The following is a 25,387-nucleotide window of genomic DNA, read 5'->3' as shown; positions in this document are numbered from 1 at the left end:
ACCTGAGAATCTTGAAACCCCAGATTCCCCTAAACTCTCTGGGCTTGTAAAAGCAGCCCCCAACCCCTGCCCCACACCCCTGGTGAGAAAGAAATGGTTCATCTTGCCTAGATTCAGGCAGAGACCTCAAGAGAGATAGATACCTCTCATTATGATGTTTTCCTCCTTAAGCTCTGCCCTTACCTCCATCATTGCCTCCAGACTAATAACCAGGGTTAGGTCACAGCATGGCTTAAGCAAGAAAATACAGCCTGTACTTTATATATCAAACAAATTGCAATAACTCCTGGCAGAAGCCAAGGGAGCACATTTGGGAATGGATCTTGAAAATGCTATAGCAGACAGGGCAGAATATGCAACTGAAGAGGGGAGAATTTAATTCATAAAGGAGCACTCTCCTGTGTTGTGAAATCCAATGGGGTCTGGGTACCATGGCAGGGCACCTGTCTCTCATTCTGTGCCACCTGAAAATGCACGGTGCAACAGGTGGACAGTTCACTTGGGAGTCTGCACCTGTGGGTTCACATTGAAAACTGATCTGTACGAGGGACTTGAACATCTGCAGATTTTGGTAGCTGCAGAGGTCCTGGAACCAATATCCCTTGGATACTGAGGGACTACTGTATTGAGACATTCTATGAGGCACATTGGAAAATCCTTGGCATGATGATACCTACATCCACGGGATTCCCCATCAGTGATGTATTTTTACACTGACTTTCTCGCCTCTGCCTTACTTTCCCCAGTTTCTCACTCCTGATTCCAGGGATTTAGTATTAAACAAACGAGCTGCACAGAAGCTCCTGCCTCAGCTTTACTTTTGGAAATTAAGGAGAAGGACCTGGGCTGAGATAAAGTATTATTTGGAGACTAGGTTCCTTTGATTGATCTACCAATTTTCACCATATTGGGGTATATTTCATATTCTTTGCATCTACCCTGCTTTGTTTTCCCAACATCTTCTTGTTGTTGTTCAGTCGTTAAGTCATATCTGACTCTTTGTGACCCCATGAACTGCAGCACACCAGGCTTCCCTGTCCTTCACTATCTCCTAGAATTTGCTCAAACTCATGTCCATTGAGTCAGTGATGCCATCCAACATCTCATCCTCTGCTACCCCCTTCTCTTCTTGCCTTCAATCTTTCCCAGCATCAGGGTCTTTTTCAGTGAGTCAGCTTTTCTCATCAGGTGGCCAAATACTGGAGCTTTAGCTTCAGCATCAGTCTTTCCAACATCTTAACTTGGATGCTAAACTCATCTTTCCAACATCTTAACTTGGATGCTAAACTCATTGGTTTTTCATTTTTCACTTTTGAATGTGTGCATTTAAGGCTGTACATTTCCCTGCTTTCGCTACAGCCCAGAGTGACCCCATGGACTGTAGCTCACCAAACTCTTCTGTCTATGGGATTCTCCAGGCAGGAATACTGCAGTGGGTTGCCATTCCCTTCTCCAGGGGATCTTCCTGACCCAGGGATCTAGCCCAGGTCTCCTGCATTGCAGGCAGATTCTTTACCATCTGAGCCACCAGGGAAGCCTCCATATTGGAGAATAGACAATTAACAATGTTGTGATAATTTCAGGTGGACATCAAAGGGACTCGGTCATACATATGCATGTATCCATTCTCCCCCAAACTCCCCTCCCATCCAGGCTGCCAAATAATATTGAGCAAAGTTCCCTGTGCTATACAGTAGGACCTTGTTGGTCATCCATTTTAAATATAGCAGTATGTACATGTTGATCCCAAACTCCCTAACTATACCTTCCCCCCATCCTTTTCCCCGACAACCATAAGTTTGTTCTCTAAATCTGTGAGTTTGTTTCTGTTTTGTAAATAAGTTTATTTGTATCACTTCTTTTTAGATTCCACATATAAGGGTTGTCATACCATATTTCTCCTTCTCTGTCTGACTTCACTCAGTATGGCAATCTCTAGGTTCATCCACATTGCTGCAAATGGCATTATTTTATTCTTTTTAATGGCTGAGTAATATTCCATTGTATATATGTACCGCATCTTCTTTATCCATTCCTTTGTCAATGGACTTTTAGGTTGCTTCTGTGTCTTGGCTACCGTAAACAGTACTACATCCCACAGTTTGGCGTGTTGGCTTTTTACTGATTTTGTCTAAATATTTTGAAATTTTAAGATGATTCTTTGACCTATGTATTATTAATATTTGAAAGTGTGTTTAAGTGTAAGGGCAGTTTTACAGTCTTTCTGTTATTGGTTTCTAATTTTCCTGGTTTGCAATCAAAGAATAAGATCTGTGTAATATCCATTCTGTAGAATCTGTCAGAACCTGTATTATGGAGTGGAACATGGCCAGTTTTTAGAAGTAGTCTGAGTTGGCTTGAGAAGAATTTGTTGTTTTTTTCTGAATTGTGTTGTTCAATTCATTTTTTTTTTCTCTCCCTGAGAGAAAGATGTGTTGACTGTATCAAATTTGTATAGTTTGAGGTTATGTTGCCATTTAGATTCAGGATTTTTATCTGTACCTAGAGAGTTATTATTCTATTTACAATAGCCTACCTTTTATTCTGAAATGATTTTCTTTATTTCTAGTAATACTTCCTACCTTTGTGTCTGTTTTGTCTGATATTTTTAATTTTTCTTTTGGTTAGTATTTCCTTTGCATATAATTTTACATGCTGTTACTTTCATCTCTTCTGTGTCATTTTATTTTTACCTAATTTGTGAATTTCTGTCTTTTATCTTTAGTTTACGTATATCTGTTTTAAAGACTGATATGTTTGCATTTATACCATCTTATTTTGTGCTTTATTTTTTACTTTTACTTACTTTTCCCCACATTCTTTTTCTGTCTTCTGTTGAGTGGGTTGATTTCTCTCTATTTTCTTTTCTCTTCCACTGGTTTAAGAATGTTTTTACTTCATAATTTTTTTTTCAGTTTATTGAGGTATATTTGACAATGTTGTAATACATTTAAAGTGTACAACATGATGATTTTTAATATATTTTACACTGTGAAAGAATCCCCACAATTGAATTAATTAACACACCCATCACCTCATGTATTACATTGGATGTCTTAACATTTAAACAGTCGAGGGACTTCCTTAGCAGTCCAGTGGTTAAGACTCTGCCTTCCAATGCAGGGGGCTTGGGTTCGATTCCTGGTCTGGGAACTAAGATCCCACACACTGCATGGTGTGGCCAAAAAAATAACATAACATTGTTGTTCAGTTACTCACTTGTGTCCAACTTTGTGACCCCATGGACTGCTTCACACCAGCCTTCCCTATCCTTCACTATCTCCCAGAGCTTGCTCAAACTCATGTCCTTTTTCACCTTCATCAAGAGGCTCTATAGTTTCTCTTAGGTTCTGCGGTAAGGGTGATGTCATCTGCATATCTGAGGTTATTGATATTTCTCCCTGAAATCTTGATTCCAGTTTGTGCTTCATCCAGTCTGGCATTTTGCATGATGTACTCTGCATATAAGTTAAAAAGCAGGGTGACAATACACAGCCTTGACATACTCCTTTCCCAGTTTTGAACCAGTCTGTTGTTCCATATTCGGTTCTAACTGCTGCTTCTTGACCTGCATGTAGGTTTCTCAGGAGGCAGATAAGGTGGTCTGGTATTCCCACATCTTTAAGAATTTTCTGCACTTTGTTGTGATCCACACAGTCAAAGGCTTTGGTGTAGTCGATGAAGCAGAAGTAGATGTTTATCTGGAATTCTTTTGCTTTTCCTGTGATTCAGTGGATGTTGGCAATTTGATCTCTGGTTCCTCCGCCTTTTCCAAATCCAGCTTGAACATCTGAAAGTTCTTGGTTCACGAACTATTGGAGCTTAGCTTGCAAGATTTTGAGCATTACCTTGCTAGCATGTGAAATGAGCACAATTATGCAGTAGTTTGAGCATTTGTTGGCATTGCCTTTCTTTGGGATTGGAATGAAAACTGAACTTTTCCAGTCCTATGGCCACTGTTGAGTTTTCCAAATTTGCTGGCATGTTGAGTGCAGCAGCACTTTAACAGCATCATTTTTTAGGATTTGAAATAGCTCAGCTGGAATTCCAAAACCTCCACTAGCTTTGTTCATTGTGATGCTTCCTAAGGCCCCACTTGACTTCACACTCCAGGATGTCTGGCTGTAGGTGAGTGATCACACCATCATGGTTATCTGGGTCATTAAGACCTTCTTTGTATAGTTCTTCTGTGTATTCTTGCCACCTCTTCTTAGTATCTTCTGCTTCTGTTAAGTCCTTGCCATTTCTGCTCTTAATTGTGTCCATCTTTGGATGCAATGTTCCCTTGGTATCTCTAATTTTCTTGAAGAGATCTCTAGTCTTTCCCATTCTATTGTTTTCCTTTATTGTATTTTTTCATTGTTCACTTAGTAAGGCTTTTTTATCTCTCCTTGCTATTCTTTGGAACTCTGCATTCAAATGGGTATATCTTTCCTTTCCTCCTTTGCCTTTCGCTTCTCTTCTTTTCACAGCTATTTGTAAAACCTCTGAGACAACTGTTTTGCCTTTTTTCATTTCTTTTTCTTGGGGATGTTTTTGATCACTGCCTCCTGTACAGTGTCCTGAACCTCCGTCCATAGTTCTTCAGGTTCTCTGTCTATCAGATCTAATCTCTTGAATCTATTTGTCACTTCCACTTTATAATTATAGGGATTTGATTTACGTCATACCTGAATGGATTAGTGTTTTTCCCTATTTTCTTCAAGTCTGAATTTTGCAATAAGAAGCTCATGAGCTGAGCTACAGTCAGCTCCAGGTCTTCTTTTTGCTGACTGTATAGAATTTCTCCACCTTTGGCTGCAAAGAATATAATCGATCTGATTTCAGTATTGACCATCTGGTGATGTCCATGTGTAGAGTCATCTCTTGTGTTGTTGGAACATAACATAAAATAAAATAAATAGTGCATATTTGACTTAACAATATATTAATTACTATTTCTACTGATCTTCCGAATCAGACAAGGAGTTAGCATGCTTTAACTCTTATAGCTCCTGTTTTTTTTTTCTTGTTATCATTGTCTGTTACTTTGGTTCAGTCTTGTTTTGTTTTGCCCCTTTCTGTTGTATTTTCTGCAATTGTCATCAGCTAATCTCTGTGACACTAATTCAGATTTTTGCACCTAAATTCCCTTCCTCGGTCTTCCGAAGGTAGTTCCAAGTTCTGCAATGGTTTTTTGGTTTTGTTTTCTTACTGCTATCAGCTTGCTTTTCCTCCTAATCCCTTGCTATCTTGTCTTTCAATTCTTAATTCTTCTTTGGGTTCTTCTTTCATGGTGCTTACGTTATATTTCATTGTTCTGGGGAGTACAAAGTGATCCTTGCTTAAATATTCTGCTGTTTTCTACAGTAAGTCTTTCCAACATGTAGTCTTCATTTGCTTTTCTATTGGTTACATTGCTTTTCATTCATCTTATATTTTGCAGAACTTTTGCATGATGTTTTCTGCTTACTCATCTTTGAAATAAATTATGCCTGTTTCTTTCTGCTACTTGCCAGGAATATCATGAAAATCTTCGGTAGTTCTTCCTTTTTATTTGCCTACTTGTCAAAATTTAGTTTTGCATTAAAGGGTTGCTATGGGATATTTTTGTTTTATTATTTATCTGCTTGTAGTTTAGGTTGTATGGAATGTAGAGGTAGGGAAGAGAAACTGAGGAGAGAAATATGACTGGTTTGGCACATATAATATCTGCCCTCCAATTCTGTCGAAACTACTGGAGTTATACCCAGCTTTCAAACTCTGAAATTAGGCAGGATAATCAGTGTTTCAAGAACCATTTATTTATTGAATAGATACTCATTTTTCTTTAGTAAAGTGATTTTAATCATTAACTAGAAAAATCTTTTGCATCATCTCTTTAAGATTAGCTCTACCTAGGGACTTCCTGATGGTCCAGTGGTTAAGACTTCACCTTCCTGTGTGGGGGTGTGGGTTTCATCCCTGGTTAAGGAGCTAAGATACCACTTGCCTCATGGCCAAAAAGCCATAAACATAAAACAGAAGAAATATTGCAACAAATTCAATAAAGACCTTAAAAAAAGATTATCACTGACTCTAGGTCATCATTCCTAGATGTAATGTCCAGAAAGCTGTGTTCAATGAAAGCAGAAATACTGGTCACCATCTCTCTTTTAACTCAGTCATCCCCACTGTTGGCTACTCATTTTTGTTGGGTCCTACTCCCAGCCTTTCTTTGCCCAAATTGAGTAGTAGTAGAACCTTCAAAAACTTCTCCATTTCTTTTCTACAAATCTAAGTCATAAATAGGGGAGCTGAGTCTTGAACTTAGCATTTTTGTCCAATTAGTTCATCTTTAGCAGGCATTCTTGGGGGCTCATGGACTGGGATTGTGGCCATTTTATAGTTTCAGGATAAATGCAGAGTTTCATCTCTCTTTTTTGGTCCTTTACGACCTTTTACTGGAGAAGGGAATGGCAATCCACTTCAGTCTTCTTGCTGGAGAATTCCATGGACAGAGGAGCCTGGCCAGCTACAGTTCATAGAGTTGCAGAGTCAGACACGACTGAGTGACTAACATGCAGATGCACACGTGACCTTTTAAGTGGATTTCAGGGAAAGAAGTTTTAGAAGTTTAGATATTTTTTATATTAAATTCTGTTTTTTACTGTGAATAATAACTTTTGGGGGGTAGTTTTAGTTGTACTACAAATTGCTTTTCATGTATATATATAAAAACCTAAATAGCATTTGTATATCATCCTAAGTATTCTTATCTTTAAAGTTAAAATGACTTTATGTATGGAATTGCTTTGATATTTAAAATATTCAATTAGTAATAGAAAAAATCTGCAATAAAATATATTTGAAAATATAGCTCCCTCCACAAGGTTGTTGACTTCTTGAAGTTATTTCTACTTTTATTTATATCTTCTGATTTGTTGAAAATATATAGCCTTGCTATCCTTATGAATTCCCTCCCCCAAGGAGTAGTTTAATATTTATGAATGTGCCATTGTCCTGAAATCCTCACAAATCTCTAAAATTACTAAAACCAATCAAGCAGCCTGAAGACATCAGAAACCATCTTTTCTAGACAGGGAGATAAAAATGTCACCCAAATGAAGGAAAAATTCTTTGCCACATCAATTTTCCGTGTTTCTCAAGGCACTCTTTCCTTTCCCTCTATTGAAAGTTTCCACTTGTGTATTCCAGTAGATGTAATAGACACTTGATAGTTGGGATTTTTCATGAATCCTCAAATCCATGCAGAGGGAAATACTTAAAACCCTACACCCCAAAATGAGAAACACCAACTTCCAGAAAGATTTTCAATGACTTGAACATCTTTTATAAATCAAAACTCCCCCATCATTTTTATAAGTTATTTGATGAACATAAAGGCACTTGTAATGATGAATAAAAAAATAACAAAGGCAAAATGGGAAGCCGATGCTGGGTAAACTGGGAGAGGAAGATAGGTTCATGCACCAGCCTGGGCTTCTGCAAATCACCTTGAGTTTCTAAGGGTTCGGATCTTTGAGGCTGCTAGTCAAACCTGTGACTGTTGTCACCAAACGTACATTCTCCCAGTATTGATTCTGTGGCTGATAATATTTAAGGAGTCGTGTTTTTGTCAGGTTCTTTGCTCTCTCAAGGATAAGCAAGATAATTCATATTTTACCAACCAAAGTCTTCAATTACAAACCTGGTGGTAAAGATCTCTACTGTCAAATTTTAACACTTGGTTCAGAATTTCCATTGCAAATTTACACTTGGTTTTCCAATTAAAATGGGCTTTTGTGAGTCCCCTGCTGATAGCCATTGGCTTGATAAAAAGTAACTTCATTTGCAGCAAGGGTGTTTAGGGAGCCCAGTGCAAGGCTGATTCTTCTGCTCTTGCCTTGAGCCCAGCTGTGCTGAAATATTAAACTTCAGTAAATTAGGTGAAATTGCAGCTTCCTGGCTGCACTTTTACTTTTTTCTCAAAACCAGCTTCAGTGTGAGCTGTCTGCACAATTCTGCTCTAAGAGAAAGAAAATTCAGACTATTTTCCAAATCCAGACAACTTTTCCGTTTTCAAGTTAATTGTGCCCTATTGTACTTATCTAATAATGCATGAACTTTCAAACACATAGAATTGGATTATTATTCTAGCACTATCTGAAGATAGAATTATTTTATCATATCATTCTCAGATAAGCAGCTAGATCCCTGAATATCCCTAAGATGTCAGTCTTAAGTCACAGTAGCAACTTTTTCTTTATTGATCAGTACATATTTTAACAGCAATGGTGTTCTATGGAAGGAAATCCTGTTTCTATTAATAGTCACATTCATCTTCAGATTTTTTTTCTCCTTAAGAAAAGTATGAATTCTGAGGTGTTTTATATGTTGACCAAACATTTACTGATCAACTATTACATGCAAAATTCTGGTGTGTTTTCATCCAAGGATTTTTAAATGGAGTAAATGCAGAGTTAGTAGAAAGGAAGTAGGCAGCCTTGCATTTCTCTTCTTGATACATGTTGTGATTTCTCCTGTGATGAAATCACTGGCGACAGCTTTATTGAGCTGTCTGGGCTACTGGCTTCTTAAAGGCTCTCATGTTGGTTTTTCAGGTTAAGACCTTATGCCTCTAGGAGAGTCCAGTTGAAATATATGTTTGTTTTTTGGGAAAGTTAATGCACTAAAACCTCTGAAGGCACCTTTATCAAGGTCTTCACAGGATGGTAGAGGCCAAGAGTTGCTTTTGGGTAAAATCTCAAATATATATAAAAGCAGACTGAATAGTCCATTGAGCCCCTGTATAACCACTATGGGGTTTACGGTTTATGGATGTTCCTCGAGTTCAGAGTCAGGGCAGCCTGGACAGGAGGGCAGTTTGGAGAAGAACCGGATACATGTATATGTATGGCTGTCCACCTGAAACTATCACAACATTGTTAATTGGCTATACTCCAATACAAAATAAAAAGTTGAAAAAAGAGAGCGAGTTCAGCATCAGGAGCAAAACCCAGGGAGGTTGTGAAGCATGGCTTGGGGCCACGTGCAGACAGGATAGTTCAGGGCTTAAAGAGTAATGGTCTACCCTTAATAAATAACCGGGAAACCATACTATCTCACATTGTCAGGAGATCATTCTCTTCTAGTACACGATATACTAACTAATCAATGACATGCTATCCAGTATGATTCAGCCCAATATTAATTAGAGCGGAAATCTGCCAACTTTTTCTGAAAAGGGCCAGATAGTCAATAGTTTAGGCTCTGTGGGCCGTGTGATCTTTGGGATCACGACTCACTTCTGCCTTTGAAGCGCAAAAGCGGTCCTAAATCCATACAGTCACACACAGATAATACAGAGGAGTGAATGGGCAGAAAGGTGTTCCAATGAAACTATTCACAAAAACGGGCCGGGGAAGAATTTGGCTTGCGGTTGGTAGTTTGCCTGGTCCCTAAAGATTGCCTGGTTCCTGGAAATCCATTCGCCGTGCATCTGAATCTGCCTTCAAACACCGGGAGGCTCCTCTCAAGCGCCCAGCAGCCTCTCCGCGTGGGACGATCCCGCAGAGCGACTACACTGTTTGCAAAGTTTTTGAAGTGGGCCCTTTTCTGTCTCCTTTTCTGCCTCTCGGAACTGCAGCCTTCCTCCGCAGGGCGCAGAGCCAGGTGCGGTCAGCCCGGGTGGGCTGCGTGGGCTTCGGGGAAGAGCACGCGACCGCTCGGGGGCAGGTGAGGGCGCACAAAAGTTGGAGCCCAATCAGCGAGGCGTCCAGCTCCCGAGCCCCAACCTTCAGGTGACCCCGCGCGGCGGCGGCAGAGGCAGCGGCGGCGGCGGCGGCGACCAGCGCCCGCAGCAGCTCGGAGCGCCTCCGGGAGAAGAGGAGGCGAGCCGAGTGCCGCTTCACCGCCAGCCGAGCGCCGGGCGCCGACAGCGATCGGGGCTGGGCGGGAGCCGGGGGCGAGCCGGGACGTGGCTGCCACCTCCGCCCGCAGACGCCGGGCGAGCCGGGCCGGTGGTGCCTGAGAGTGCGGGCCCGCGGCGCGCGCCCCCGCCGCCCCTCCGCGCCGCCCTGAACGCTGGAGGTGTGCGTGGCTGCGGCCGCGGCGGCTGCGGCGGCAGCGGCGGGGGCCGCGAGTCGGGGCCGCCCGGGCTGCGCTTCGCCGGGGCGGCAGCGGCGGTGGCGGCGACCGCGCCAGTGGTTCAGGATGCGGCCGGGGGGCGCACTGTTCGCCCTGCTCGCCAGCCTGCTGCTGCTGCTGCTGCTTCGCCTGCTCTGGTGCTGGACCGACGCGCCCGCCCGTTCCAGGTAACCCACTCGCCCAACGCGCTCGGGCCGCCCCGCGTGCCGCGCACCCGGGGACCCTAGCCGCTCCGCCGCTCCTCTCGGGCGCGCAGACTTTGGCTGGCTGCAAGGACTAGCCGACGGGCAGCGGCGGCCTGGGGGTGGGGGTGGGACGTGGGAGTCCGGGAGGCAGCGCAGGATGAGTGGGAGGTGTCGCAGGGGCGACCCTAGCACCGACTGGACACCGACTAGGGCGGAGGGGAACCGGCCAGGGTGGCTAGGGAGCTGCGGGGCCCGACCTGCCGTCGGGTCACCCGAGCTCTCCCTTCTTTCTCTTCCTTCCCGCCCTGAGCCGCTTCAAACTCCGGGGTTGAGAAGCTGCGCCGCGAGCCAGGGCGCGCTAGGACGCCCTGGCTGCCCGGCTGCGAGCGCGTTGCCGAGCCCGGCAGCCAATTGCTCCTCAACTTAGTTTTCTTCACGGTTGTGCAGGTTCTTGGTGGAAGAAAGCAGGGAGGCCACCCACAGCAGCCCCGCTGCTCCGAGGACGCTCCGGAGCTCGGCGACCCTGCCCCCGCGCACGGGGAACAGGTACCCGCGGCTCGGGGATGGGGCGCGGCAGCACCCGCAGGACTCGCTTGGGAGTTGTCTGCTTGGGACCACACGATTGTGTGGATTTGTGTGTGTGTGTGTGAGACAGAGAGAGAGAAAGGATGAGTGTGCATACACGCGCGTGTAACTATCACACTCGCTCAACCTCCCCTGTAAACCCTGTCCCTCCATGTGGATGTTCTTCGAACCAAGGAAGATATGAAAACAGCTGCACTTTAAAAAATGGGTGCCGAGTTCCCCTCGCGATAATGGTGTGTCGAAAACCCGGAGAAGCAGCTCAGCCTGTCTGTTGAGGGATTTGGTTGGTTTGCCTTCTCTCTTCCTGCTTTGAAGTGCACCGGTGTGAGATTCATGTTTGGGAGCACAGAATTCTGTGCTCAGTGTTGGGAATGTTTTTGTCCTTAGTGAATGGAGACTTTTTTTTTTTTTTTTACCCTTTTTCACTCTTAGAAGTATATATCCATGTGCAATGATTATTTGAATTTTATCGTGTTTTTTGTTTTTGCCTATTACAAAAGTAATCCATTCTTAGTGCAGATAGTTAGGTAGATGATACGAGAAATGTCTTTAAAAATATTCAGAGTTCCACCATCCAGAGATCACATTAAGGTTTTGGTCTATATTCTTCCGGTAGTTTTTCTCATATACACACATTTTTGAAATATACTTAAGATTGTATATTGTATTTTGTTCTGCCTTTTTTCCCTAAAAAATCATATACATATAGATGTCATTTATTTTTTGCAAGGCATTGCTTTTAATTGTTGCATAATTTATCATATGAATGTGCCATAATGTTTTTTAGTCATGTAGATTGGTTCCTGTTTTGTTGGCTATTAATAATTCTATGAAGTACATCCCTGTATGTAAATCTATATATTCATTTTCAGTTCTTCAGGATGGACTGATACAAGTTGAATGATCGGGTCAAAGAGTATGTGCATTTTAGGTTCTAAATAATAATACATTTGGCCAGTTGCTTCCTGGATGAATTGAATCAGTTTACATTTTCACCAGCAGACTATCCTGCTTTGAGCCTCAGCCTTGCCAGTATTTTGGGGGCAATTTTGTATACTGTCTCTTTTCCTCTGTGTATCTCTTGTGAATGCCTTTTCCTCTATGTATGTTTCTGTATATCCTTGCCTCCCAGACCATCTTAATCTTCTGATTAGGTGACTTAAGGTTTCCATGTGGGCTTTGCAGGCAGCGCTAGTGGTAAAGAACCCGCCTGCCAGCGCAGGAGACATAAGAGTTGCAGGTTTGGTCCCTGGGTTGGGAAGGTCTCCTGGAGGTGGGCATGGCAACCCACTCCAATATTCTTGCCTGGAGAATCCCATGGACAGAGGAACCAGGTGGGCTACGGTCCATAGGGTTGCAAGGCGTTGGATACGACTGAAGTGACTTAGCACAGACACAAGCACTTGCAAGGTTCCCGTGTAGTTCTGCATGACCATCAGTAGGGTCTGGGGGAGCCAGGAAGAAATCTTTGAATTGCAGAACAACACTGTTTCCTGCAATCCTCCTATTGGAATTTCACAGCATATCAGAGGCACTAAAAAATCCTGGAGTGACAAAGCTTTAGAGAAAAATATTGGCCTTTAGTTTTATTTGTTGAAGGGTTGCATATTATAGGTAGCAGTTTTCCTGTGGATTGGGGAGCATTTTCCAAGTCCTGTTCGAGTTGTACCTTCTGACATTGTCCCTTGAGATAAGTTAGAAAGAATGTACTAATTAAATCATCTGGTCATAGACCGTTTTTGAGGTAATTCTTTGATGAATTTTTCAGCTTCTGTTGAAGTACTTCTTTTCTGCTTGGCATGCTTCTTGGTATTCATATTTTTTTCGGAACGTGGTCCATTCTATTAAAATTTTAAAATTGGTACCATTCTGTTGTGTTTTTAAAATCCTGTCTTTTGATCTGTTTTATATTGTCTTTATCACTTATGATTCATTATTTATGTGGCAGGGATACAAATTTTAATCCATACTACTTGGTTATGTAGAGAAATTATAATTTCTTGATTTTTTTCAGTAGCTGATCATATCTTCTCCCATGAACCCCAACTGTAGGTAATATGTGTAAGTAATAATATAATATACCAAAAGCAATCAGGATAGCCAGCACTTATTGAACCCTTATTATAGACACTGATCTAAGTATTGCTTGGCCAAGAAATTTGTTCGGGTTGGAAAACATGAACAAACTTTTTGGCCAATCCAGTACTTTATATTTATTAGCTCACTTAGTCTTTAAAAAAATGCTGAGAAAAACTCATGATCCCCATTTTATAGATGAGTGTCAACTTAAAAAAATGCACAACATGAGAGTTGCAACTTAAGTTTTATTTGGGCATTATGAGGACTGCAGCCCAAGAGACAGCACCTCAGATTGCTCTGAGAAACTGCTTCAAAGAGATGAGGGGCAGGGGAGGACAGTATATATGTGATTTTGGTAAAGGGGAAGTACATGCAGTCAAGCACGTGTATTTTTTAGAAATTTTCTGCTGGTCCCACGAAGCTTCTGCTAGTCATGAGAAACAGTTGTCACCATGAAGGATTAGTGTTTTTCTAGATATGAAAAGATATAAGAATTGGGCTCATAAAATCAGCTCTTGAGAATATCTAACCATTTGAAGACCTGTCCTGCCAGTTTCCTGGAAGCAGAGTGCCTCATTTCTGCTCTCCACCCTGAACTCCTTCAGGATGTGTTGGCAGTCACCAGCTCCAGCAGCACATGATTTAATCCTTGTAGAGGTAGATGGCAAGCACCCATGGCTAATGCCAATTTGTGGTTGACATGAGGAAACTGAGGTGCAGGGAGACAGAATAAACGGCCCAAAGTCAGAGTTGACAAACTGAACTCAGGAGTCATATCCAGGCCATGTGGATCCAGACCCCCACACTTAATCACCCTGCTGTGTAGTCTTTCACAGGTGCTGGGCAAGATAGTGTGTGTGTGTGTGCATGTGTGTGTGTGTGTGCACGCGCGCGCATGCAGGTTAAAGCTTAGTCAGGTGTGCCAACTTAAGCAACTCTTTGTGGTATGATTATTCTCTCTGGGAGCAAACTCAGATTATTTTCACTAACCTTTCTTCTCCTTTTAAACTGTTTATTTAATTATTTTCTTTATTTGGCTACACTGGCTCTTGATTGCAGGACGTGGGATCTTTAGTTGCAGCATGTGGGATCTAGTTCTGTGACTAGGGATGGAATCTGGGCATGTTGCATTGGAAGCTCAGAGTCTTAGCTACTGGACCACTAGGGAAGTCCCTTTATCGTCTCTTGTTACTTTAAGATGATACCCCTCTCTAAGGGGGAGAGGGCTTCCCCGATAGCTTAGTTGGTAAAGAATCTGCCTGTAATGCAGGAGACCCTGGTTCGATTCCTGGGTCAGGAAGATCCGCTGGAGAAGGGATAGGCTGCCCACTCCAGTGTTCTTGGGCTTCCCTGGTGGCTCAGCTGGTAAAGAATCCACCTTCAATATGGGAGTCCTGGGTTCGATCCCTGGGTTGGGAAGATCCCTTGGAGAAGGAAAAGGCTACCCACTCCAGTGTTCTGGCCTGGAGAATTCCATGGACTGTATAGTGTATGGGGTCGCAAAGAGTCGGACATGACTGAGTGACTTTCAAAAAAAAGTGGGGGGAGATGGGCTGAGGTGGTGTGGTGGTAGAGTTAAGAGGTGGGTTTTATGACCAGGGTATCCTTTGACTCCTTTGTTCTCCAAGGGGGTGTTGTCCATTTCCCATCTGCTGGCTAAGTACTTTGATGATAGCCTGTGATGAAAGCTGCAGTTCATGGTTCATTCTTTTCAGGCATTCCACCTGCTGGTACTCTCCACTGTCCTGGCTTCACCTGAGCTCCTATGAATGCTACATTTCAGGGATCCAGTGAAGATTCACTTTTAGTTCCATCCTCAGTTGTACTGTGCAATGTTTGCTGCAATGCTGCCTCACCCAGCTCTGGCTGGCTAGCTCCAGCCAGTCTCCCCACTATTTGGGGGCCAATCTGGAGAAGGAAATGGCAACCCATTCCAGTATTCTTGCCTGGAGAATCCCATGGACAGAGGAGCCTGGCAGGCTGCAGTTTATGGGGTTGCAAGAGTCAGACACAACTTAGCGACTAAACCACCACCACCTAAACATACAAAGACCAGAGTTGGCTCAGGAAAAACTAAGTATCAGTATCTACCTCTTCTTGCCCCACAAAGTAGATGTGACTCTACTTTAATTTCAGGATGGAAGAGTGCCAAAGAAGTGATCTGTTCCAGAGTCCTAATTAGGGAAGGAGACAAAGCTCTATCTATCCTTCCTGTTACTCTCCCCTTTCTCTCTCCAAGCCAAGGCTCTCTTTTTCCTTTCTTTCTCCTCTATCCATCTTTGCTGTAGGCTGGAAAGTGCTATCTTCCCCTGCATTGTATTGTCTTTCTCTTTTCCTGACACGGCCTCCAGGTCTGTCTCAAACCCAAGCTCAAGGGTGAATTGTGGGGACTGGGAGTAAAGAAAAAAAAATGGGAAAGCTCCAGGAGCTGAGTCTTCCAGGTAAGGTGGTTAATGTCTAAAAAGACATAATGGGAGGAATATAGGAAATCTTTTCTTGGGACTATAGCAAATCCTATTTTGTGCAAAGCTGAATATTACCTTATTCTTTCTCTTTGTATCCTTTCAAGAAAAAGTCTGTATCTCTTTGTAGTCCCCCAAAGAATGTTTCAAAATAGCTAGGGAAAAGTCACGTCAAAGTCAGAAAGACAAAGGAGAAAAATATACTAATAATTTTCAAAATATGACCCTATCACAATGGATTCTTTCTCTTTCTAATAAACTTTGTCACCATATATCATTGGTTTGTTTGTTTTTTTCAGACAACCAGCTCTTGGATTTATTTCTCAAATCTGTTCTATTTCCAAGTTCTGTTTCCTTTGTGGAGTTTTGTTTTCTTTGTGTTGTTTTTATCTTTTAAAATATCATTCCTTTTTTTCCAGTTTACTGTTTTGAAATGAATGCTTCATTTATGGATCTTTCCCTCTTCCTTTGTAACAAACATATATGCTACTGTGAATTTTCCTTTGAATGCAGCTTTGCTTCTGTTCTTTAAGTTTGGATACTTACTGTTCAGGTTTTTAAAACTATATTCTAAATTGTTTCTAGTTACATTAGAACATTTAAATTTTACCTCCATAGTTATTTAGGAGAGTACTCTCCCCTGCCCCCCACCCCGTGTCACTGCCCAGAGAAGCAATTTTAACTTCCTTCAAGAACTTTTCCTTTGCATTCACAATTTGGCTGTTTGGTGCAAAAAGCCTAACTGTTAACCTGTCTTTTGGGAGAGTACATTTACATTTCCAAGTGATTGGAATTTTTTTCTTAAATATTAATTTAATATGTGTTCTTAAATAATATTAGTTTCATTTTTCATTATGAAAGAAGCCAAATAAAACCCTGTCATAATGTTATAAGTGAGCTCCCAAATATTCAATCATTAGAAATGAGAGATTGGATTATTGTGACATTGATGACATGGCCATAACAAGTGTATATAACTGTCTGGCTTGAAATTCCAAGGTTCCTTTGTGGCAGCTATCTAGGTCCCAGTTGTGGTTTGGCATATTTTAGTGGCTGTGTCCATATTTTTGACTTTAATATCCATGGTGATGATTCAGGATCCTGTGGCTTGCTAAGACTTTCTGGATAGAAGCCACTATTACTGGCCTATCTGGGAGGATTAGACTATGAGTCCTCCAGTAATGTGGGGATCCCACTTCCACGTTTCTGCTTTCCTAGAGAGGTTTTTCTTTCTACTCCCTGTGACTCTCCCTGCAGTAGAACTTGACTTGTCCCTGTTTGAGAACTGGGGTTCAGTAAAGGACAGACATCAAAAGTCAGTCATGTTATATACCAATTCTTATTATTGTAGGAGCATTACTGCAGAGATTTTATTGTATGGTTTTAGATATGTACACCAGAAAGGAAAATTGCTTGTCATTTCAGTGTGATAAGGATACTAGGTTCATATTTTCAATAACTTTGTATGCACATAACTAATAATTTTGCTGTGCATATTTTGGTATGGGTTAGTAACCTTTTAAACAACATCTGAACTTTTCTTCATGTCATTAGTATTCTTTGGCAATGTAATTTTTAGAGCATGGTGTTTGAACATATGCATGTACTGTAATTTATTTATTCTTCCCTTTTGTATATTTCAGTTGTTTATTATTTTTGATTTTGATGTGTATTTTAATATGAAATTAGAGTACACATCAGTTTATAGCCTCTAAATTTATAGCCTTACATGCTATCCTGATTATTCAGATGAATTCCTAAAAGTGAAGAGACTTGACCAAAGAATCTGAAAATGTTAACGTGTTGCTGTGATTTGTCCAATAACAATAGTTGGTCCAGTTTATTCTCATGTAAGCAGTATATGTGGAGAAGGCAATGGCAACCCACTCCAGTACTCTTGTCTGGAAACTCCCATGGACGGAGGAGCCTGGTAAACTGCAGTCCATGGGGTCACTAAGAGTCGGACATGACTGAGTGACTTCACTTTCACTTTTCACTTTCATGCATTGGAGAAGGAAATGGCAACCCACTCCAGTGTTCTTGCCTGGAGAATGCCAGGGATGGGGGAGCCTGGTGGGTTGCCATCCATGGGGTCGCACAGAGTCGGACACGACTGAAGCGACTTAGGAGCAGCAGCAACTAGCAGCATATGAGAGTGAACGTTGTCTCGAATTCTTGCCAGTTCTGTGTATTAGTATTTCTTTTCACTTTTTCTAATTTCATACTCAAGAGATAGTATTTCACTGATGTCTTAATATATACTTATTTGTTTACCATTGTGTTTAATTTTTAAGGTGCTTGTTGACCATTTACTTCCTCTTATTTTTTTATTATTAAGTTTTTTAATTGAAGTATAATTGAGTTACAGTGTTGTGCCAATCTCTGCTGTATAGCAAAGTGACTCAGTTTTACACACATATACTTTCTTTTTAAAATGTTCTTTTCCATTATGTTTTATCCCAGAAAACTGGATATAGGTCCCTGTGCTCTACAGTAGGACCTTGTTGTTTATCCATTCTAAATGTAGTAGTTTGCATTACCGGCCCCAAATTCCCAGTCCATCCTTCTCCCTCCTCCCCTCCCATTTGACAACCACAAGTCTGATCTCTATGTCTGTGAGTCTGTTTCTGTTTGTAGATAGATTCATTTGTGCCATATTTTAGATTTCACATATAAGTGATATCATATGGTATTGGTCTTTCTCTTTCTGACTTACTTCACTTAGTATGATAATGTCTAGTTGTATCCATGTTGCTGCAAATGACATTATTTTGTTCTTTTTTGTGGCTAAGTAGTATTCCATTGTATATATGTACTACATCTTCTTTATCCATTTATGTGTTGATAAACAATTAGGTTGTTTCCATGTTTTGGCTTACATAGGGATGCATGTATCTTCTTGATTTAAAGTTTTGTCTGGGTATATGCCCAGGAGTGGGATTGCTGGATCATAAGGTAACTCTGTTTTTAGTTTTCTGAAGAACTTTTATACTATTAAATATTTTTCATAGTGGCTGCACCAACTTACATTCCCACCAACAGTGTAGGAGGGTTCTCTTTTCTCCATAACCTCTCCATCTTCCCTTTTTAAATTGGCTTTTTATATCCTTGTCTATTTTACTGTCAAGATATTATAGATACTATCAAGTTATTTGTTGATTTACAAGAGGTTTATTAATGTCAAATGTATCAAACTTGTATTTATCATGCATTTAAATTGACTTTCTTATTTCCTTAACATTTAATTATGTCTGTGACTATTTAATCTGTAGAAGTTTTCAACCTTTGTGTGTTCATATCACTTATGTCTACTTTTTATTGTGAATTCTGCTTTTGAATTGATAAATTTATTGATATGTTTAGTTACCCTAGGATAAGTGGACATCTCTCATTTTAAAATATTTAAATCTTTCCTCCTTCTATTTTTTTTTTAAAGATCTTTTTCTTTTGTTGTGGACAATTTTTAAAGTCTTTATTGAATTTATTACTGACTGCTTCTGTTTTAGCTACCTGACCAGGGATCTAACCTGCACCTTCTGCATTGGAAGGTGAAGTCTTAACCTCTGGACCACTAGGGAAGTCCCTAGAACCTCTTTTATGTGGCAAAAGGGGTGGGCTTTTTATTAAGTTACTATTATTCTATTATATACTTTCTCCTTTGAAAATTACTGTTTTTTAAATTTGAATTAAGTGACTGCTTACAAATCTAAAAATTCTGTTTAGATTCTTTTTTCAGTGTTTGACATTTGTCACTGTAAATGAGTCCCTAATCATTTGATTAGTTCTTTGTTTCCATTCATTTCTTGCCCAGTTGACATGTCTTTTTTTTCTTCTAATGTTTTTAGCTTTGGAATGTGGATAATAGTGTTTCTGAAATTTCAGATATTTAAGAATATGCCTCTTATTTTTCATCCACAAGTACTGAATTATTGCATCACAACTCCACTTTTTAAAAATTTTCATCTTAAAACTTTTGTAAGATGTTCTGTTTTCTGGCTGTTAGGGCTCTGAGAGGAAAGCAAGGTAATCTTTCTTTTATTTCTTCAAAAATAACCTGTTTGATTATATGTTTTACTGGATCCTGACAGGGTTTTTTCTTAAACTGAAAAAATTTAAAAATTCACAGTGCTATGCCTCTGCAGTGATCTCTTTTGATTAATTCTGTCTATAATTATTTTTAATTCACTGGCCAGGTTATTTTTAAATTAAAAAGTTTGTATTATACCTCTGATTATTTGATGTGTTCCACATATTCTGCTTGGGCTTTCCAGGTGTTGCTAGTGGTAAAGAACCTGCCTGCCAATGCAGAAGACACAAGAGACGTGGGTTCAATCCCTGGGTCAGGAATATTCCGTGGAGGAGGAATTGGTAACCTGCTTCAGTATTCTTGCCTGAAAAATTCCACTGGCAGTGGAGCATGGTGGGCTGCAGTCCATGGGTCGCAAAGAGTCGGACATGACTGAACAACAGCAACAACAAACGTATTCTGCTTATATTTTGTGAAGAGCGTCTTCACTTTCTGTCTTGCATCACCATACCTCTTACCCACAACCCCTGTTCCATGTAAACTACTTCATTTCTCTTTCTGAATTTGCTTTTCTCTTTGTCCTTCCCCTCTGCTCTCTGGGATGGCTTCTCAAATTTGTCCTCTACATTCCTTAATTATTTTTCTCTTCGTGTCAGTTCTGTCTTGCTCTTTCTAAAACAGTGTATCTGTTACATTTTTAGTCTTTATAGTTTTTTTCCCTTCTTTAAGCCTGCTCCTTATTACTTCAGTTTATATTTTAGAAAGCATCTAAGTCACCTTTTAAACCCCACCTTCCATTTCTTCGGTTTTTTTCTCGTATTTTATCGAGAACGTGGAGCAAATACTTTCTAACGATTTCTTGTGTTTATTATAGTGAATGTTTTTCCAAAGTATGATTTTTCTCTCCATCTTAAGAGTAATGTTCTTTGCGACCCATAAATTAGAGAATCTTTTAGTATGGTTTATAACTTGGGAGGCTTTTTTACATGTTAATTTATTTATTGCATGCAGTAGAAATGATGAGTTAGATATTATTCTAATTCCTATTTTTCTTTTGCTTTTTTACTGAACTATAGTTGTGTTAGTTTCAGGTGTATAGCAAAGTGATTCAGAATCTTCAGGTTGTTTTCTAAGTTGTTACAAGATATTGAATATAGTGTACCATGTTATACAGTAAATCCTTGTTGTTTATCTGTTTTATAGAAAGGATGTGTATCTCTTAATGCTATAGTCCTAGTTTATCCCTTCTGGGGGGCTTGATTTTAATTTCTGTGTCTCCAAATGAGGAGTCCTTTCTCTGGCCTTGTGCTCAGCAGAAAGGATTCCTTAGAACTCCTAGTGGGCCCCACCAGTGGCTGAAAGATCCTCCTTAGAGCATCCACTAGACGAGTGGCTGAGCCATTTAGCCCTTAAACAAATGTCCGATTTAAAAAAAAAAATTTTGAATTGAAAAACAAATCTGGCAAAATACAGGTAACATAAATTTTACTAATTTGTTTTTTTAAATACTCAACCTTAAAGCTGTCTCTTGCTCCCCTGTCTTGACCTCAAAACACTGTCAGAAAATGCGTGATCCTAATCAACCTGGACTTGTGTGGTGTGTGGAATGGTGTGTGATGTGTGACATGCTGCTGCTGCTGCTGCTGCTGCTGCTGCTGCTAAGTCGCTTCAGTTGTGTCCGACTCTGTGCGACCCCATAGATGGCAGCCCACCAGGCTCCACCATCCCCGGGATTCTCCAGGCAAGAATATTGGAGTGGGTTGCCATTTCCTTCTCCAGTGCATGAAAGGGAAAAGTGGAAGTGAAGTCGCTCAGATGTGTGACATAGTTCCCTTGAAATCCAAAGAAGGCCAGGCTCCTGGGACTCTCCTCATATCTGAACCCCCCTTTACACCCCAGGGTATGTCAGATGGCTGATTCCTTTTCTATAACCTTCCATTCCTTCAGTGCTGCTTTATAATATGATGTGATATGATACGATACAATATGGTATGGAAAGGATATGATATAGTAATGATAAGGTATAGTATGATATGGTATGATGGAATGGTGTGATAAATATGATACGTTATATATAGTAATGATATGATGTATATGCATGTGCTCAGTCCCTCAATCATGTCCAATTCTTTGTGACCCTTTGGACTATAGCCTTCCAGGGTCCTCTGTCCATAGGATTTCACAGGCAGGAATGCGAGAATGGGTTGCCATTTCCTCCAACAGGGAATCTCAACCCAGAGATTGAACCTCGTCTCCTAGGGCTCTTGCATTGGCAGGCAAGTTCTTTACCACTGAGCCACCTGGGAAGCCCAGTAATGATATGCTATATTATGGTAATGATAAGGTATAGCATGATATGGTATGGTATGGAATGATATGATATGGTATGGTATGATATAGATATTATATGATGGCAGTATAATCTCAAGAGACTGTAGAAAGACAATAGCACGTTAGCACTGGTACACCAGTATCCAAACCAGCTTCTGCGGCCTCAGGAAGCAGCCTCAGGTGGCTGCTCCTTCCTGTGTGGGAACAGCCACCTGATTTTCTGGTTGGGGCAGATTCTCCATGCCATAGGTAAATAAAGAGAGACAGTGGGAAGAAGATCAAAGCCACTTTTTAATTTTTTTCCCTGGACCTGCTCTGTTTTAGGGGTGAAGATTTACATCAGCTGCTGATAATTTCTCCATATGATGCTGTATTGCTAATAACATTTCCTCCCCAAACCTGATACATTTCTGAAGCAGCTATCTGTTGCCATCAAAATGTGTGATTGTGATTGTGTGTGGACTTGTGTACTTCCATGAGAATGTCGATAGTCTGGAAGAGGGAGAGTCGGGTACTGTTTAGTCTCTATTGTCTTATACTGAAAGTTGTAATAATTTTTGGGGGGCATTTTTCTGTTGTTTGTGTTCACACTGGGATCATAACTGTGAGCTTCGGAGAACTCAAGGTGAGTGTGAATTAGAGCTTTAGCTAAACATGACTGTTTTAGCTAAACATGACTGTTTTAGCTAAACATGACTTTGAAACAGCTGATTTTCACTCTCCTACCCCTTTCCTCTGCACCCCACCCTCCAAGTAGATGAAGGCTATTTAATTTTACTTTCAAAAATAATAGAATTCACTTTGGTTTCTTTCCTTTTATAAGTAGTGATATTCTGTGTCCTGATTTTGAAAATTCAGTATTTTTTTTCTATTTTTTATTAGAGTATAATTGCTTTACAATGTTGTGTTAGTTTTTGCTGTTTAACAGTGTGAATCAGCTATATGTATATATGTATACATACCCTTCCTCTTAAACCTCCCTTCCACTCCTCTAGGTCATCACAGAGTCCTGAACTAAGCTCCTTGTGCTATATAGCAGGTTCATGCTAGCTATCTATTTTACTCAGGGGCTTCCCTGGTGGCTCAGTCAGTAAAGAATCTGCCTGCAATGCAGGAGACCTGGGTTCAATCCCTGGATTGGGAAGATCCCCTGGCGAAGGAAATGGCAACCCACTCCAGTATTCTTTCCTGGGAAATCCCATGGATAGAGGAGCCTGGCAGGCTACAATCCATGGGGTCGCAAAGAGTTGGACCCGACTGAGCGACTAAACCACCGCAGCATATATATGTCAGTGTCATTCTCTCAGTTTGTCTCATCCTCTCAGTATGTTGTAAAGTTGCCTTGAGTCTCATTGCTGGGTTCATTTGAAATGAGGCTTTAAATCTTGCATTTTGCCTCTTTGCCTACTTCTCGATCCTATATGCTAATGGAAGCTCTTCTTTTAAAGGTATACAGTGGGTTCTCCTCCATCTCTGCACTTCTGGTGTTCCCTGTTTGAACATGGATTTATGGTGCTTCCCAGATTGACATTTTTTTCAGTCCCTTCATTCTCTGGTGCCTCTGTCACATCTGGCCTCTCTTAACTGGTGTAAGCTGCAGGGCACAGTTGTCCAGGGGAGGTGACCCAAGGCTTCAGAACATGGGCTGTAGACCCTGCCAGTCTTCTGTGGACACATCAACATGTGGACAGCAAAACCAGGATGAGCCTGCAAGACATGAAGGAATGTTCCGCTCTTTGCTTTGCTTTGTAGGGTATGTGGACAGGGGATCCAGAGTTCAGGAAGAAATGGTGTCTGATTGGCCCAACTCTCACTTTGGAGGTGGCTGGAGGTGGAATTTAATTTTCTGCTTCCTATCACTCCACTGCCTCCTCGACAGGGCCTCTCTTCACACAGAGCTAGGGTGTTTCTTTTTATGACATCAGAAGCTACATTAGACACTTGGCAGACAATACTGTTGGCACCCGTGTGTCAAAGTAGATGCTTCCATTGCAATGTAAATCAAGGTTGCCTTAATGCTGTCTGGCCTTGTGTATTAATTCACTGTGCTCTTATTAGACATTTTCCTTGAACCAACAGGCATTAGGATAAAATAACAGAAAAAAAGCCTGAATGTCTGAGGAAGGAATAAAGATTTTTTTCCAAGGGTTATAGAGAAGCACAAACATTTTGAAAGATTAGTTGCTAACAGAGGAAATATTGAGAGGCGAGACTGGGACACAGCAGAAGGGATGTGAAGAGAAGAAAAGGAAATAAAAATAAATCCTCATCTGCCAGTAGAAGCTTTTTTTCTAGAGCCACTAGCAGAAGCTGCTCTGTGGTTTCAGGGTGCAAAGGTTCTGAACCTCTCATTTGGGGACTGAAAAAGAGACTCTTAAAAGAGCTATTGATGCTTTGAGTAAACTTGAGGGAAGTGTTCTTGTGTCCTGATATCTTATTTCATGGCTTCTTTTGATATTAAGAAGATGATTATGGCTTTAGTATATTTATCTGTACTCACTTCAGAAGTTAGCTTATCCAGGGCGGTTAAATCTATCTTGTCTATACTTTCAGATTTAAAAACCTTTCTTTTGTTTCACAAAGTACTAAGCCTACATGCTGTAAATAATCAGTCATTAACTTCTTGGAAACAGTCATATCCACAGGTATAATTATTTCTAAAGATAATTTTATGGAAGCATAACCTGTGCTTTTGAAATTATTGAAAAATATTTTCCATTGTCTGTTTAGTTATTGTTGCTAGTTATAAAAACACTAGAATTCTCTAACATACAATTTTTAAGCTGCAGTATTCCAAAAAACTGAAGTTGTAGGTTGTAAAGACCATTAATTTTGAAAATGATTCAAATCTCTCACTGGTTCTGGAATCTTAGTTGGATGCAAGTGGTATCCTTACATGCTGTCTCTGGAGGATATAGTCAACATTCCATATATTCTTTTTGAGATTATACCTCATTATTTCTTTACTCTATGGGATATAATATAATGTGTCAATCAAAAACTTTGCATCTATTAATGCCATATGTGTGTGTGTGTGTGTGTGTGTGTGTGTGTGTGTATATATACATATATGGGCTTCCCTGGTGACTCAGACAGTAAAGAATATGCATGCAATGTGGGAGATCTGGGTCAGTCCCTGGGTTGGGAAGATCCCCTGGAGGAAGACATGGCAACCCAATCCAGTATTCTTGCCTGGAGAATTCCATGGACAGAGGAGCCTGGTGGGCTACAGTCCATGGGGTCACAAAGAGTCAGACACACCTGAGCTGCTATGCATATATATATATATATAATTTTTTTTTTGGCTGCACCATGTGACATGAGGGATCTTAGTTACCTGACCAGGGATCGAACCCATAACCCCTGCATTGGAAGTTCAGAGTCTTAACCACTGGACCACCAGGGAAGTACCTATAGTATATATTTTATAACATATTTGCTTCTTTGATATTTCAGAAGAACACCTGTATTTTACATGTTTATATTTGTGAATGTAGCTTTACTGTTTGTACATGAAGTTTGTGGGCAAATTTTTGTGGTTTTGATTTGGGGATTTATCCAACACTCCCTGTTTATTTTGTAGATACCAAAGAACTCATGTTTTTCTTGCC

The 25,387-nt window shown here is 40.7% G+C and overlaps 1 protein-coding gene across 38 annotated transcripts in view; it reads left to right on the top strand.

The window, feature by feature from the left end:
* ST8SIA6 (ST8 alpha-N-acetyl-neuraminide alpha-2,8-sialyltransferase 6) overlaps positions 1-25,387 on the top strand; it is a 269,895-nt gene that overhangs the window by 111,683 nt on the left and 132,825 nt on the right. For 13 of the 38 annotated variants that reach the window (XM_081553645.1, XM_081553661.1, XM_081553678.1 and 10 more), the window contains exon 3: positions 10,740-10,838. The exons of 22 other annotated variants lie outside the window; for them this stretch is intronic. In XM_081553645.1, the coding sequence (XP_081409771.1) occupies positions 10,740-10,838 (99 nt within the window). Of the gene's footprint in view, positions 1-10,052; positions 10,275-10,739; positions 10,839-25,387 lie in introns of those variants that run through there. 3 more of the 38 variants (XM_081553641.1, XM_081553639.1, XM_081553679.1) reach the window with 2 other exon arrangements.

This window comes from Giraffa tippelskirchi, chromosome 13 (assembly GCF_054371585.1).
Source record: "Giraffa tippelskirchi isolate mGirTip1 chromosome 13, T2T-mGirTip1v1.2.pri, whole genome shotgun sequence".
Lineage (NCBI taxonomy): Eukaryota > Metazoa > Chordata > Mammalia > Artiodactyla > Giraffidae > Giraffa > Giraffa tippelskirchi.
This window is presented reverse-complemented; position numbering and strand designations above follow the sequence as displayed.